Source organism: Indicator indicator, chromosome 11, assembly GCF_027791375.1.
Source record: "Indicator indicator isolate 239-I01 chromosome 11, UM_Iind_1.1, whole genome shotgun sequence".
In the NCBI taxonomy this organism is placed as follows: domain Eukaryota; kingdom Metazoa; phylum Chordata; class Aves; order Piciformes; family Indicatoridae; genus Indicator; species Indicator indicator.
Genome location: NC_072020.1, coordinates 25,536,763 through 25,549,636, shown reverse-complemented (window position 1 = coordinate 25,549,636; position 12,874 = coordinate 25,536,763). Strand labels below are relative to the sequence as shown.

General features: G+C 41.4%; 1 protein-coding gene across 1 annotated transcript in view; it reads left to right on the top strand.

The window, feature by feature from the left end:
- CDCA7L (cell division cycle associated 7 like) overlaps positions 1-11,663 on the top strand; it is a 33,547-nt gene extending 21,884 nt beyond the window's left edge. The window contains exons 6-15 of the mRNA XM_054384828.1: positions 117-263; positions 2,272-2,274; positions 3,238-3,369; positions 3,825-4,184; positions 5,744-5,818; positions 7,366-7,537; positions 8,906-9,021; positions 9,895-10,044; positions 11,079-11,215; positions 11,633-11,663. Coding sequence (XP_054240803.1) covers positions 117-263; positions 2,272-2,274; positions 3,238-3,369; positions 3,825-4,184; positions 5,744-5,818; positions 7,366-7,537; positions 8,906-9,021; positions 9,895-10,044; positions 11,079-11,215; positions 11,633-11,663 — 1,323 coding nt within the window. The remainder of the gene's footprint in view (positions 1-116; positions 264-2,271; positions 2,275-3,237; positions 3,370-3,824; positions 4,185-5,743; positions 5,819-7,365; positions 7,538-8,905; positions 9,022-9,894; positions 10,045-11,078; positions 11,216-11,632) is intronic.
- The last annotated feature ends 1,211 nt before the right edge of the window (positions 11,664-12,874 follow it).

Sequence of the window (12,874 nt, the reverse complement as noted above, 5' to 3'; positions counted from 1 at the left end):
TGGCGCAGCTTGAGACTGTGTCCTCTTGTTCTGGTGCTGGTTGTTCTGTTCCCAGTTTGAATTTTCCTATTAAGTTGGTGTGTCTGATTTCTATCTTCTGTCTTCTTTTGAATCAGAAACAGATTTCCAAGGATGTGGCTGATGTTTTTAATGCTCCCAGTGACAATGAAGATTTTCTGGGCTTCCAAGATGATGCTTCCAAACAAAGGTTATTGCCAGAGGACAGCTGTGCTAATTTTGATTCCTTGGAGTCAGAAAAAAAGGTAGGAATGGATTGCTATGGCCCAGTTGCACACTTTAGGTGGTGCAGTAGTACTCTGAGCCTGTGTCAGGGCTGTGTGAGCCATAACTTGCAGCAAAACTCATAATCTGCAGACTTCCTATTAAAAATAAATGTAAAGAAATTTACTGTTTTTTCAGGGTTTGATGATTGCTTCTAAAAACTTTTATAATACGAAAAGGAAAATGGATTTCCTTACATGGTGGGTTTAAGTAAATAAGTGCAGCAAACAGGAAGGAATTAGCCATCTTGGGCTGGTGTACTCTGGATACATAAGACAGTGGAAGTACATGATAATAGTTGGGCGTTTATGAGGATGCAGCCTTCAAGGTATTTATCTCAATGCTCTTTCTGCACTGAAATCATGTTTTAGTGGTGCTGACCCACAGAAAACATCTGCAAACCTGCTGCAATTCTGAGATTTGCTGATTTTCTGCTTTCTTATTCTGAAGTATCTGGGATCGGCATAATTTGATATTTTTCGTTCTCTGATTTGGTAGCTGAAAGTGCCAGCTGAATTCACAAGAAAGGAAGAGAACTGGTGTGCTGTATTGGCTGCTAGAAAATTTATGGTTTAGTCTTAGATATGGACTAGCATGTACTAAATGACACCTTTGCCAGCTCTGTTCTCACAAAGGTCCCTCTGTTTCATTAATAACAAAACTGGAAATGCCCCCTTTTTTTCATTTTATTTTTCTCTTCCTAGTCAAACCAGGTCAATACCTGGTTTAAAGGTGCTGAAAACACAATGACATCACAGTGATTGGACTTGATGTTCTTAGAGGTCTTTTCCAACCAAAACAATTCTATGATTCTGTTATGGGAAGGATGACAAGTGTTAAGGAAGGAAACTGACAGAATGTCTGTTTGCGTCTATTAATATCATACATTTCTGAGCCTTTGAAGGCAAAATGGCCTCAGGAGAGTGCAGAAGCTGTTTGGGGTTAGAGCCACAGTCTGTGCTATGAAGAAAGAGAGTGACTAAAATATAACAAAATATACACATCAGTGGGAATCCCAGTGGATCTTGTTCCAAATTTATATCTGGCACTGCAGCCATCCTCACCGTTCCTGTTTCCCTGAAATTATTTTAATTATTCCCTGAAATTTATTTTAAATCTTCATCCGTATTAACTCCCTTACCACTAAATGATACAATAACCCTCAATTTTTTTTAATCCTGACTTCCATCCATTTATGATGCCAAACACCATGGTCTCTGAGAAAGACCATAGGTACTTGTTCTGCAGGAAACAAAAAGGTTTTGGTGTGAAGAGCAAAACAATGGGAAGTTCAGAAACATTGTGCAGCTCTTGGGAGAGGAGGCAAGGTAGCTCCCCAGGGTGGTGAATGGGATGTTGGTGCATCAGGTGTTCCCTTGGACGCTGATATGCAAATATATTAACAAGTAGTGACCTCTGTGTGTCGTCTGCTCCTTGGGTCTTTCAGCACTCCCACTGCCACAATCTGCGCTCCTGCTGAGTTTCAGGCCTTTCTCCTGTGGGTTTCTCTGATGTGTATTTTTTACCTTGTGTAGACCATTCTTCAGAGGCATAACAGCATAACTCTAAGGCTGTTATTTTTGGTCACTTCAGCTAACAAACAGCTTATTTTTCCTCCCCTAACCTTCATTGTAGAATTTCGTGAAAACACAGAATGCATAAAAACTTCAGTTTTCCTCCAAGAAGTGCAATTTAATTTTAAAGTAACTTCCCTATTGTGCTTGTTCCTTTCTCAAGCAGCTGCGCTGCAGCTATCAACAAAAGAATAAAGTAATTTTGCTCGGAGAAAACTCATTCCAATTACCCATAATAATTTGTAGGAGATGTTTAAGTATAAAGAAATAGCATATGCAGTGGCTCCCCCCTCATTCCCCTCTAAGTTTTTGCACTCCTCTATTGTATCTGGTTTTTACCAGGTATTAATGTAAGGAAGTGTGTAATTAAAGTCAGGGAAAGGAGGGACTTGAAAGGAAGAATAAAGATGCTTAGCAAGTACATCATATAAAAGGTCATTTTTTGTATCTTGTGTGGGTATGTGGGGAAGAAATAGCAGAGGAAAACTGGAAAAATAAACTTAAGGGATCATGGCTGACGTTCAAGAGGCGAATGTAATGTGAACATGGGCTGCCATGAACAAATTGACTGATCTTCTACTAATTGTGTCTGAAAGCATGGGACTGTATTTCTAATTTAGTAAATGCATTGTGTTTAATTGGTATGTAGTGTGCACATTGTGAAGAGTGCTTTAATGAGACCTTTTCATAGGCTTTTTACTTCCTAGTCTGCAGGCAGAAGCTTAGGACCTGACCGTAGAACATATTTGAGTGATGAACTGCACCATTATAACAGAGAGAGTTGAGCAGTTGGAAGGTGGAGGGATGTTAGGCTTTTCAGAGCTCTGTGGTTTTGTGTTGGTATCTGTCACTTCAGTGATGGTGTAACAGTGAGAGGAGGAGCAGGCTCCATCTCTAGGAGCCTTGAGTACTTGCAGCAGCCGTCCCAGAGGGGAGTGCTGCTTCTACTGACAAGTGAAGAAAGGAGATTTTTTCTTACTGGAGATGGGGTTTGTATTTTCTTCTGCTCAAGGCCTGGATTTTTACATCCAGAGGAAAACACACGAAACATGATAATTTATATATAACAAAAGTGATAGTTTATTTTTATTGGGTAATAGTAAAAAAGAGGAGGAAGAGGCAAAGAAGAAAGCTTTCCCCCACAAGAAGCAACCCAGTTAAAGTCCTGTGCTCAAAATGAGGGGAAAAAATATCCTGCTAAGTTAAAATCAGTCAATGCAAAACTCTGAATGCCTTCTGCTTTCTCCTTTGGTCAGGCTTTGCCTGCAGAATGCTTTCACAGGGTATGCCATTGAGTTGGTAGCTGCTTGAACCACAGAAGCTGACACTCTGGCTCCTCTGTATCAGAATGTTTTACAGCTACTGGCTGGTATTTTTACAGGGGGTTCGATTGCAACCCAGATACTTCACTGAAGAACTGCAGAAGATTTTCACTGAAGACACTGACTCTGAAACAGAAGTGTTTGAAGGCTTCACTTCAAGTGAGGTGGATGTGAGCAAGAAAGGAGTTCTGGTAAAGGCAGTCACCTATGCATGCATGTATATGTTGACTTCTTTTTTGCTGTCTCTTCTGTGTAAACCTCATGTTCTAGTAGGACGTTTTCTGGTACATTTTGATGTATTTTCTTCATGCTGAATAAAAATGTGTTTTATCTTCAAAGAGGAAAAATATGTTTTATGTAACCTAACATCACATACTAGAAATGAGAACTTCCTCTCTTGTAGACTGACTGTGCTGTGCAGGGTTGCTCGTGTGAAGACAGTCATGTCTATACCCCAGACAATATTAGTATGTAGGTTTTGTGTTGGTCTCTGCACAAGAAGTTGTACTGTGAACTGTTAAGAATCTTCAGGTGAATTTAAGACAGTGCCTTCCTGCGGTGAGACTGCTGCCTAGAATTAGTGATTTAAAAATGACCTTCCTTGTATCACAGCCAATAATATAAGATTGGATTCTTCTGCCCCTAGGTGGTGGAGTCAGACTTGAATGATGAAGAACACAGTAACTTATTGGGTAGTGAGGAAGAAGAGGAGGAAGAGGCAAAGATGAAAGTTTCCCCTAAGAGAAGAAGCTTTGGCCTTCGTGTTGCGTTGCAGTTTCCTACCAGAAAGTCGTCTGAAAAAAAAGTGCCTGAAAAGGCTTTTTCTGACTTACCTTTAAAGGACAGTGAACCTCTCACACCTTGTTCAAAAGAAGTAAGCTGCAAGCCGTGGGACAAATTAGAGGGCTCTGCTTCAGAGTCTGAAGAAGACATTAACGAAACACAGGATGAAAACTCCAGTGCTCTGCTTAAGAGAGCTATGAACATTCAAGAAAACAAAGCCATGGTAAGACTTAAGAGCAAGCTTTGTTCTCTGACATTTACATCTGAATAGCTGTCTTCAGCACACCTGAATTGGGGGGTCTGTGCTGGTGCCCTGCTAGGACTTTGGAAAAATCACGTGGTGGTTTGTGATTGTTTTTATTTTCTACTGGTGAAAAACTCTAGGGGACCATCCGCACTCTAAAATAGCCTCAAGTAGGACTATCCTGGTCACATTTAAACCAGAGTTGAACCAAGCATTTTGTATGTGGTTGTGAACAGAGTTAGAGATGCCCAGCTTGCTGTCTTGTATTCAGAACATGTCAGAAAACCAGCTGATCTCTTCAGGTGGTTCTTGTCATTTGCCCGATAGGGTTTCTGTTTTTCATTTGTCTCTGATAGATCTGCTGCAGTTACTGATTGCTAAGCCACCTGAAAACTACTGAGAATGATAGATACAGGTTTTTTGGTTGTGTGGGCTGTGATGTTTACAGTTACACTTTGCTGTGTAACTGCTGAAAGAGTGTGTGTATGTAGGTGTGGAAAAGAGGCACTGATTGTCCTCTAACACTTTTCCCCTCTATTGTCCAAAATGCCATCAAACTTTTAATTATCATACTGCCATGCAAATCTGAGTTGATGCTGGCTCTTCAGTGATTCCTCCTGTTGCAGCTTCCAAGCAGTCTTGGGGCTCAAGTGCTTGGGTGTGTGGGCCTGCAGCTTCCACATAAAGACTTGCTTTAGTTTTGGATCTGTTTCTAATCTGCTGTATCCTCACTGCTCTTTGTGCTGGTCTTGCTGCTCATCCACCTTTCTCAACCTTCCACTCTTCCTTCTAGTTCAATAATTGCAAAACTCATCAACATCCTAGTAGTGGTACTACAGTGGCATTAAATAGTTCTTAATAAATGCCACACTGAAGTATTCACTGAGAAATGTTGTCTCAAGCCTCTCATCTCCTGATTGCTATGGCAGTCTCAGGGACAGCTGGCATCCTGACTTGTCTTCACTATTGCTGGCTTTTCAGAAGATAGCTTCTTCCTGACCTTCTAGAGCAGGTCAGTTGTTTGGGAATTTTTTTTGGTTACTGAAAAATGTTTGAGCAAAGTGTACCTGCTGCAGTGTCACTGCTTAAAGGGGACATTTTGAGTTCCCTGGCGAAAAGCACAGGTGTATCAGCAGTCATTCAATAGAAGAGCTCACAGGGAATATCTTACCGTGGCAAGGGCACCCTGTCCTCTTTTTTTTCTCAGTGAATTTCTCATTGTTGGACACAGATACCTACCCATGCTATAATGCACTCCTTTGGTGCTGTTTTGACAAGACTAGATCTAGCTAATTTCATTTCCCAGTAAGAATTAATGGGATCTGTGAAGTTAGTACTGCCTGCAAGCTTTGCTCATTCACTGGTAAACAAACCCCTTTTATGGGCCCCACTTCAGTAAAGTGCCTCCAGACAGGTTTCATGCACTGAAAGTCATGCGTTTAGATATAATTTGGAGTGCCTGTGAAGAGTGAGTGATAGCTGTTACTTGTTTGCAAATCTGCAGTGAGTTTTCATTGTGGCATCACTGTTGATTTCAGCTTGCCCAGCTGCTGGCAGAACTGAATTCCATACCTGACCTATTCCCAGTGAAAACGCCAACCGCAACTCCTTCGGTAAGTCTCTGATACTGGCTAGAGGTGACAGTGGTTTTTGCTAGACTTGGGATTGAATGTGTTCCCTGATGAAATGCTTTCACCAAGTTTATTCTGGTTTTCTTTGGTTTTGGTCACTTTATTTGTATAGATTTGCTATTGGTCAATAAGTACTGAGGGGGTTATGTGAGCCTTTTTATTGCTCTTTTTACCTCAGAAAATAGTTGAGATGATCAACAAAGGTCTGTGTATGTGGGAGTAAGGCAGAGGAGTTGCTTTCCTCTTGCAGGCTTTTCTTTTAACATCCATACTTTCCCAGTAGAGCTCTGCTGGTGAAATTCAGCCACTTCAACATGAACTGTAGTTATTTCAACTGACTTTTCTTGTCTGCAAGCAAAGAACTGTCAACCCCTCCAGGTTCTCTGTAGGGTGATGTTTTTCCACATGTATTATAAACTGAAGAGATTTGAGGGAAAATTTAAGGGCAGCCTTTGGAAGGCCCAGGTAGAAATGCTGGTGTGGTGGTTGTGAGGTGAAAAGGTGAAGCCAAATTATACACTATTTGAAAGTAGTTCTAGTTAAGTGCTACAGAAGCTTAAACATCCTTTGAGTACCTGCGTAAGCCTGCTACTTATGTTTAGTATCTGTACTTGAGGAAGGGGGGAGGAAATTAGGAGTACTCTAGACATTATCTGCTTGGGTTTTGACTTCTGCCTCCTTGTAATGTGCCTTTAGCTTCTTTCAGAGGGAATAGCTCAAGTGTATGGTAGCAAGCAGACTTGCTTCCTACATCTTGCCTGTATTGTCAGATTTAGTGACTGCCTTTATGGTAGGTGTCCATGCAGGACTTCTTCTGCAAGAATTCTGTCACACAGTAATTGACAGGTGTGACAATATGAAGAGGGTGTCTTCAATCTCCTAGTAATTTCCAGGTTTTAGGAATCTGGAAATAGGGAGAAGCAGCTTATTAATCACACAGAATACATCTGGTTGGAAGAGATCTCAAAGATCATCCAGTCCAACCCTCAACCCAGCACTGAAGGGTCAGCACTAAACCATGTCTCCAAGCGCCACCTCCAGGGACAGTGTCTACCACTGCCCTGGGCAGAGAATTGCAATGTTTGATAATCCTAACATCCAGCCTAAACTTTCCCTGGTGCAGCTTGACTATCCTTTCAGTTTAAAAAATATAAAATAAATTAACTTAGAATTTGGATTATTCTTTGAGAGTGTATTCAAACTGGGGGAAAATCTGTACATTTAGCTACTAAAGAAACATGAGAGCTACCTTCTGCTTTAATATGCCACATGTACAATTTTGTTATAGTTCTGTAATGTTCCTTGGAATAAAACCTGATTGAAGGTGTGGTGTTTTAAAAGAAACAAAGGGTGGGGAGAACGCTTATGGCAAAAATTGGTAAGATTTTGCTTAACAGATACGGAGTGAGAGAAGAACAGTAGTTTATGATAGTACAAGTGTGGTACAGACGTTTTGAGATCATTGCTGGTGTTCAATATGCAAACATAACTGAAAGGATGGTTTCTGTAATCTTCTCTTTCAGAAACAGAAGAAAATCCCAAGGAGGACGTTTTCTGAAGGCCAGATAACACGTCGCATGAACCCAACCAGAAATGCTCGCCCACCAGAAAACTTTGCCTTGGAAAAATTTACTGTGTCAGCTGCCAAATTTGCAGAGCACCTGCAGAGCTATAGACAACAAAACCTCTTGAAGAGACTCAGTGTGGTATTTGCCAGACTTTGCTATCTCCAGTTAGTCAGGGTTTAGGAAACATTTAAATTTCTGGCCACCACTTAGAGCAGACATCGCATCCCACAGAAAGTTAATGGCAGCCTTTGGCTGGGATTAGCTACAGAAAAAGTTATCTTTTTATGCCTTCCTGCCTCATCTTTGACTCATTAAGTAGGCTCTATTTGTGACCTGTGTTGTCCAAACATTAGGCAGTTTACTGAAGGTCTATTATGTATTCATTATCTGAAAATGATTAGAGCCTACAATGTAGAAAGCTTTCAAGCAGCAAGGCAGTGGGGCTGGTGGTTGTGACAAAGCAGATCTCTATCTTTTGAACTCAGAAGAGATTAGCAAAATGCCTTCTGGAAATAGCAGAGATAAGATGGGAGTTATGCAGCTGAACTGAGAATGAGTGAAAGGAATCCACACCAATGAACTGCTGGCATATTGGGTAGCCATTCAAAAGCTGCAGGTTTTATTTTTCCCCCCCTTTTTTTAAAAATTTTTTTCTTTTTTTTCCCTAAGCTTACAGTGGTCACTTGCCTTGGTTATATTTACTGTGTGGCCTTCAATACAAAGACTCTTTTAAGACTCTGCACAGGCTGGATCCCAGTTCTGCTTGTAGTAATGAGTGCTGGGCATAGTTGAAGTCTTACAGAGAGAACATGGCTGTTAAAAAAGTGGAGCAGCACTGAATGAGAACCTGATATTTTCAAGAGAATAGAGCTGAAGGACAAATCAGGTGCTAAGAGTGGGGTTGGGGGAAGGCTAAGGATGAGATGAGACCTGTACATGACTAGGGGTCATGGAACGAAAGAGCACTTAGTAGTGAGTTTAGGACTGTTCCAAATAACAAACAGGATAATAAGAAAGGGATAAGTAGGGATAACCTAAAACTTCAGCAAAAGTTTTTTGCAGGACATTAGAGATTGTTACAGGGGAAAGGAATTGGAGAGTATGTTGGGAGATAAAGGGAGCAAAGTATGGGAAGGCAGATGGTCATAGTTCCTTATTTTGAGAGAAAGAAAGGAGTTTGAAGAGTTGCAGTGGAGGTGGGCAGGGAGTGCAAAGAGCAGGTAGCAGAAGAGCGTGGGAATGAAGAACAATGATGGGAAGGAAGAACATCTAAAGAGAATCAATGGCATAACCAAAAGATTAAGGAGGAGAGGGAGAGAAAGAGGACAATGATGATGGGGAAACTATTGTTCTTTCAGTGGTTCGTGAGCCTATAGTCTGCCCCCTCTGGACTGCATACATATTATAAGTGAAATAAGTTGTCAGTAAGTGTGGTGACAGAGTCTTGATGACACCAGACAAAACATGTTGAGATGAGTTTTTTAGCAGGAGAATTGTGGAGTGCGCAAAAGGAGATCATCAAAGTATTCAACTCAGCGTCCAGTAGAGGATATTACTGAGGAGGACTTGGACAACATTGCAATCACTGTTAAAGACAAAATCTACGACAAAGTTCTGGTAAGTGACTGCTGCATTCTTTAGGATGTGAAATTGAAAGTCTCTTAGTAGTTCACTGGTGTTTGCTAGAAGCTATTGCTTTCCTGAGGGGCTGGAGCTCAGCTATATTATATTACTCAAGCATGACTTTGAAAGTATTGCCAGGCTTCTGTAGGCTTGCCTGTGCTGGTTGGAAGGCCTCACCACCTTTTGTCTTTACAGAGAAGTGCTTTCTTGCCATAGAGATAGTAGGTGGAATTTGCTGTAGCTATGACTCATCACTGCAAAGAGCTGACATCCCTTTAATCGTTCATCCTCACTTAATATAAATGTATTGGTTGTACCATTAAATAAGTGATGCCTGCTGCTCCTTGTAAGCCCTGGAAATGACATGTCTGTAAGGGGTGGGTAGTTTTCATGAGCTCTTGATGGAGCTCCTCCATTTTTTCCTTTGCTGGATTTGGCTGTTACTAATTGTCATAAAGATCTTATATGATCTTTACTATATATTATGATCTTATATGATCTTTACTATATATTTCATGCTTCATTTTATTTGCAAGGATGAGTCATAAGGTCATTCTCTCAATAGTTTTAGCTTTTTCTTTAGACAGAGGAAAGGAGCAGAACTGCAGCATGAGATTCATGCAGTTTGAGACTCCCAGTGCAACTGAGGCTGGGCACTGTCTTTAAAATCCCTAGCATCTCTAGCTGACTACATGATGCATCATAATAACAGAAATTACAATTCTCACTGAGATCTTCATTGCTTTTCATTTGACTTTGGTTTGAAGTTTGTGCTTTGCTATCATCAGCAGCTTCGTTAGGAAAGTTCATCAATGAACCTTTAAGAGGTTCTTCCTATGTACCTGTTTCTCCTCTTTCCAACTTTAGGGTAGTACTTGCCACCAGTGCCGACAAAAGACAATCGATACAAAGACAATCTGTCGCAAGCAGGGCTGTGGAGGAGTAAGGGGGCAGTTCTGTGGCCCATGTCTTCGAAATCGATACGGAGAAGATGTGAAATCAGCACTGCTTGATCCGGTGAGTATGATTGCATGGGCTTGGAAAGAAAGTGTATGGAAAGAAAATGGTTTTGTTAGTAAGCTGTGATGAGTAGTGGTAGTGTGGTGTAAAAAGCTTCTTGCCATGAGAAGCTCTGTAGTATTCTTATGTCAGACACTGATTTTGTTGGAATTCGAGGGGAAAATGCTGGGTTTGGGTTACAATCCATCCACCTTTGTGCTAAATGAAGGTGTTTACAAGGTTGGTTGGCTAGCTGATACAAGATTTTCAAACCTTGCAGTGGTGAACAATCGGGCAGTAGAGAAGCTATTACTTGGAATCAACCACAAAGTTGGAAAAGACCTCAGAGATCATCAAGTCCAACCTCTCACCCAGCACCTCATGCCTGACTAAACCATGGCTTCAAGTGCCACGTCCAATCCTTTTTTGAACACCTCCAGGGATGGTGACTCCACCGCCTCCCTGGGCACCACATTCCAATGGCAGATCACTCTTTCTGTGAAGAACTTTCTCCTCACCTCGAGCCTAAACTTACCGTGGTGCTGCTTGAGACTGTGTCCTCTTGTTCTGGTGCTGGTTGCCTGGGAGAAGAGACCAACCCCCACCTGTCTACAACGTCCTTGCAGGGAGTTGTAGACAGCAATAAAGTCACCTCTGAGCCTCCTCTCCTCTTCTAAACAACCCCAGCTCCCTCAGCCTCCCCTCACAGGGCTTGTGCTCCAGACCTCTCACCAGCCTTGTTGCCTTTCTATGGACACGTTCAAGTGTATCAGTATCTTTCTTAAATTGAGGAGCCCAGAACTGGACACAGTACTCAAGGTGTGGCCTAACCAGAGCTGAGTACAGAGGCAGAATGACTTCCCTGCTCCTGCTGCCCACACTATTTCTGGTGCAGGCCAGGATGCCATTGGCCTTCTTGGCCACCTGAGCACACTGTTGGCGTGTGTTCACACTTGTGTGTGTCTGAGCAAGGGGAAGGTAAATACCATCTTACTCATGGTTTGCCTTTACATTCCCCATCCCTTCCCCCCTGCAATGTTTTATCTTTGCAGGCCTGGATCTGTCCTCCTTGCCGTGGGGTGTGCAACTGCAGCTACTGCCGCCGGCGGGACGGGCGCTGTGCCACAGGCATGCTCATCCACTTGGCCAAGTTCTACGGCTATGACAATGTTAAGGAGTACCTGGAAAGGTAAGGGCTGTGCCCTGTGCTCATTCCTTTTTAGACTTGTAGCCCTTTATGTAGTACTTCTGTGGCCTGGGGTACATCCTGGACTATGCAAAAGTCCAGGATATGGTTTGGGCATATGGGTTAGGGGTGAACCTTGTATAGTAGGGTTATCGGTTGGACCTGCTGAATCATACTGTCTGTGTAAAAAAACAAAAAACAAAAAAAACCACAAAAAAAAAACAACCCCCCCCAAAAACTAACAAAAAAACCCCAAAATTCCTTTGTTTAAGAAGCTGAAATGGTTTTGCCTATTTTGGAATCCATATTGATTGCTTGAAGCATAGGTCAGTGCTGGATTTGGAAGTTGACCAAACTGTCTGTTTCTAGGAAAGCTGTGTCCTAAAAAGCACTAATGCTGTTTTCTCACCTATCTTCTAGTTTACAAAAACAACTGGTGGATGACAATTGAGAACACAGAACTCCAGCTGTGCCTGCAACTGGTTTGTGTGTTGATAAAGGTTGACTTCAAAAGGTTATTTACCATGTTTTTTATGTAAGAGAGAGTTGTAGAATATAGTATATGCGTTCTGCTGTGGTCTTATGCAAAAGATCTCTCAGGAAAATGTTTTGGTAGAGAAATCTACGTGCACAGACCGATATGTTAAGTTGAAATGGCACTCTTGAACCTTCAGTGGCTAATTTTAATGGAGCTACACAGCCACATGATTGAGAACTCAGTCAGTTTGAGTAATATTTGTGTTTAATTATGCAAGCTTGCAGAAAGAGTGCTTGGCAACTACCTGTAAAGCATACCCTGCCTTTAAAGGACCACAAACTTCCATGTGTAACCACTGGACCACAAAGATTCAGTTTCCCAGCCCTTGCTTTCTGAATCTATACCTTCATCTCTGGTTTATGCAAAAAAGGGAGGGGCATGTTCCTCTGAATGTCATTATGTTCCAGCCAAAGCTGATGCAACCTACTAGTGGGAGAATGATTGTTTATTTCAAAGTGCAATTAGTCACTGAAACATGGAAGTGGAAGAGTGTTTTATAAAAATAAAATATTAAATATCATCCCAGTGAAGAAAAAGAATTGCTCACTATAGCAGATTGTGATGCACTTGCTGCCTGACCCAACTCTCTTAAGTTGGCTATCTTGACTGGTTAAATGGTTTCAATCACAAAGTTCAGGTTTTAGTTTTTTTTACATACGGTTCCTATTTAGATTTTTTTTTCATATGTACAGCAAAGCTTTCAAACAACTTTGTTTAAATGCAGTGCTTGGATGCCAGTATGTTTGTTAAAATTCTTGTAAGATACACATTTCATTTTAATGTAGAGAGAATAAAGAATAATCAAGGAATATCTTGTGAGTCAAACTATACCCAGATGCTTATGGTTCCCATTTACTTTCCTGTAGCTTGTGTTATGAAGGAATGCTTGCAGATCACTAATCACTGTGTGGAGAAGCACATGGACACAACACTGATGGATGAGGAAATATAAACATAGAGCACATGAGTACTAAAGGAGTCTGGTTTTGTGAGCAGATCTGACTGTGAAAAGTATTTATCACCTTCTGCTTTAACTACAAAACAGATTAAGAAAGCAGCACATACCACTGAAAACTTAGTACTGAACTGCCACAAGTAAAGCTACTCTTGCCAGACTCCATTTT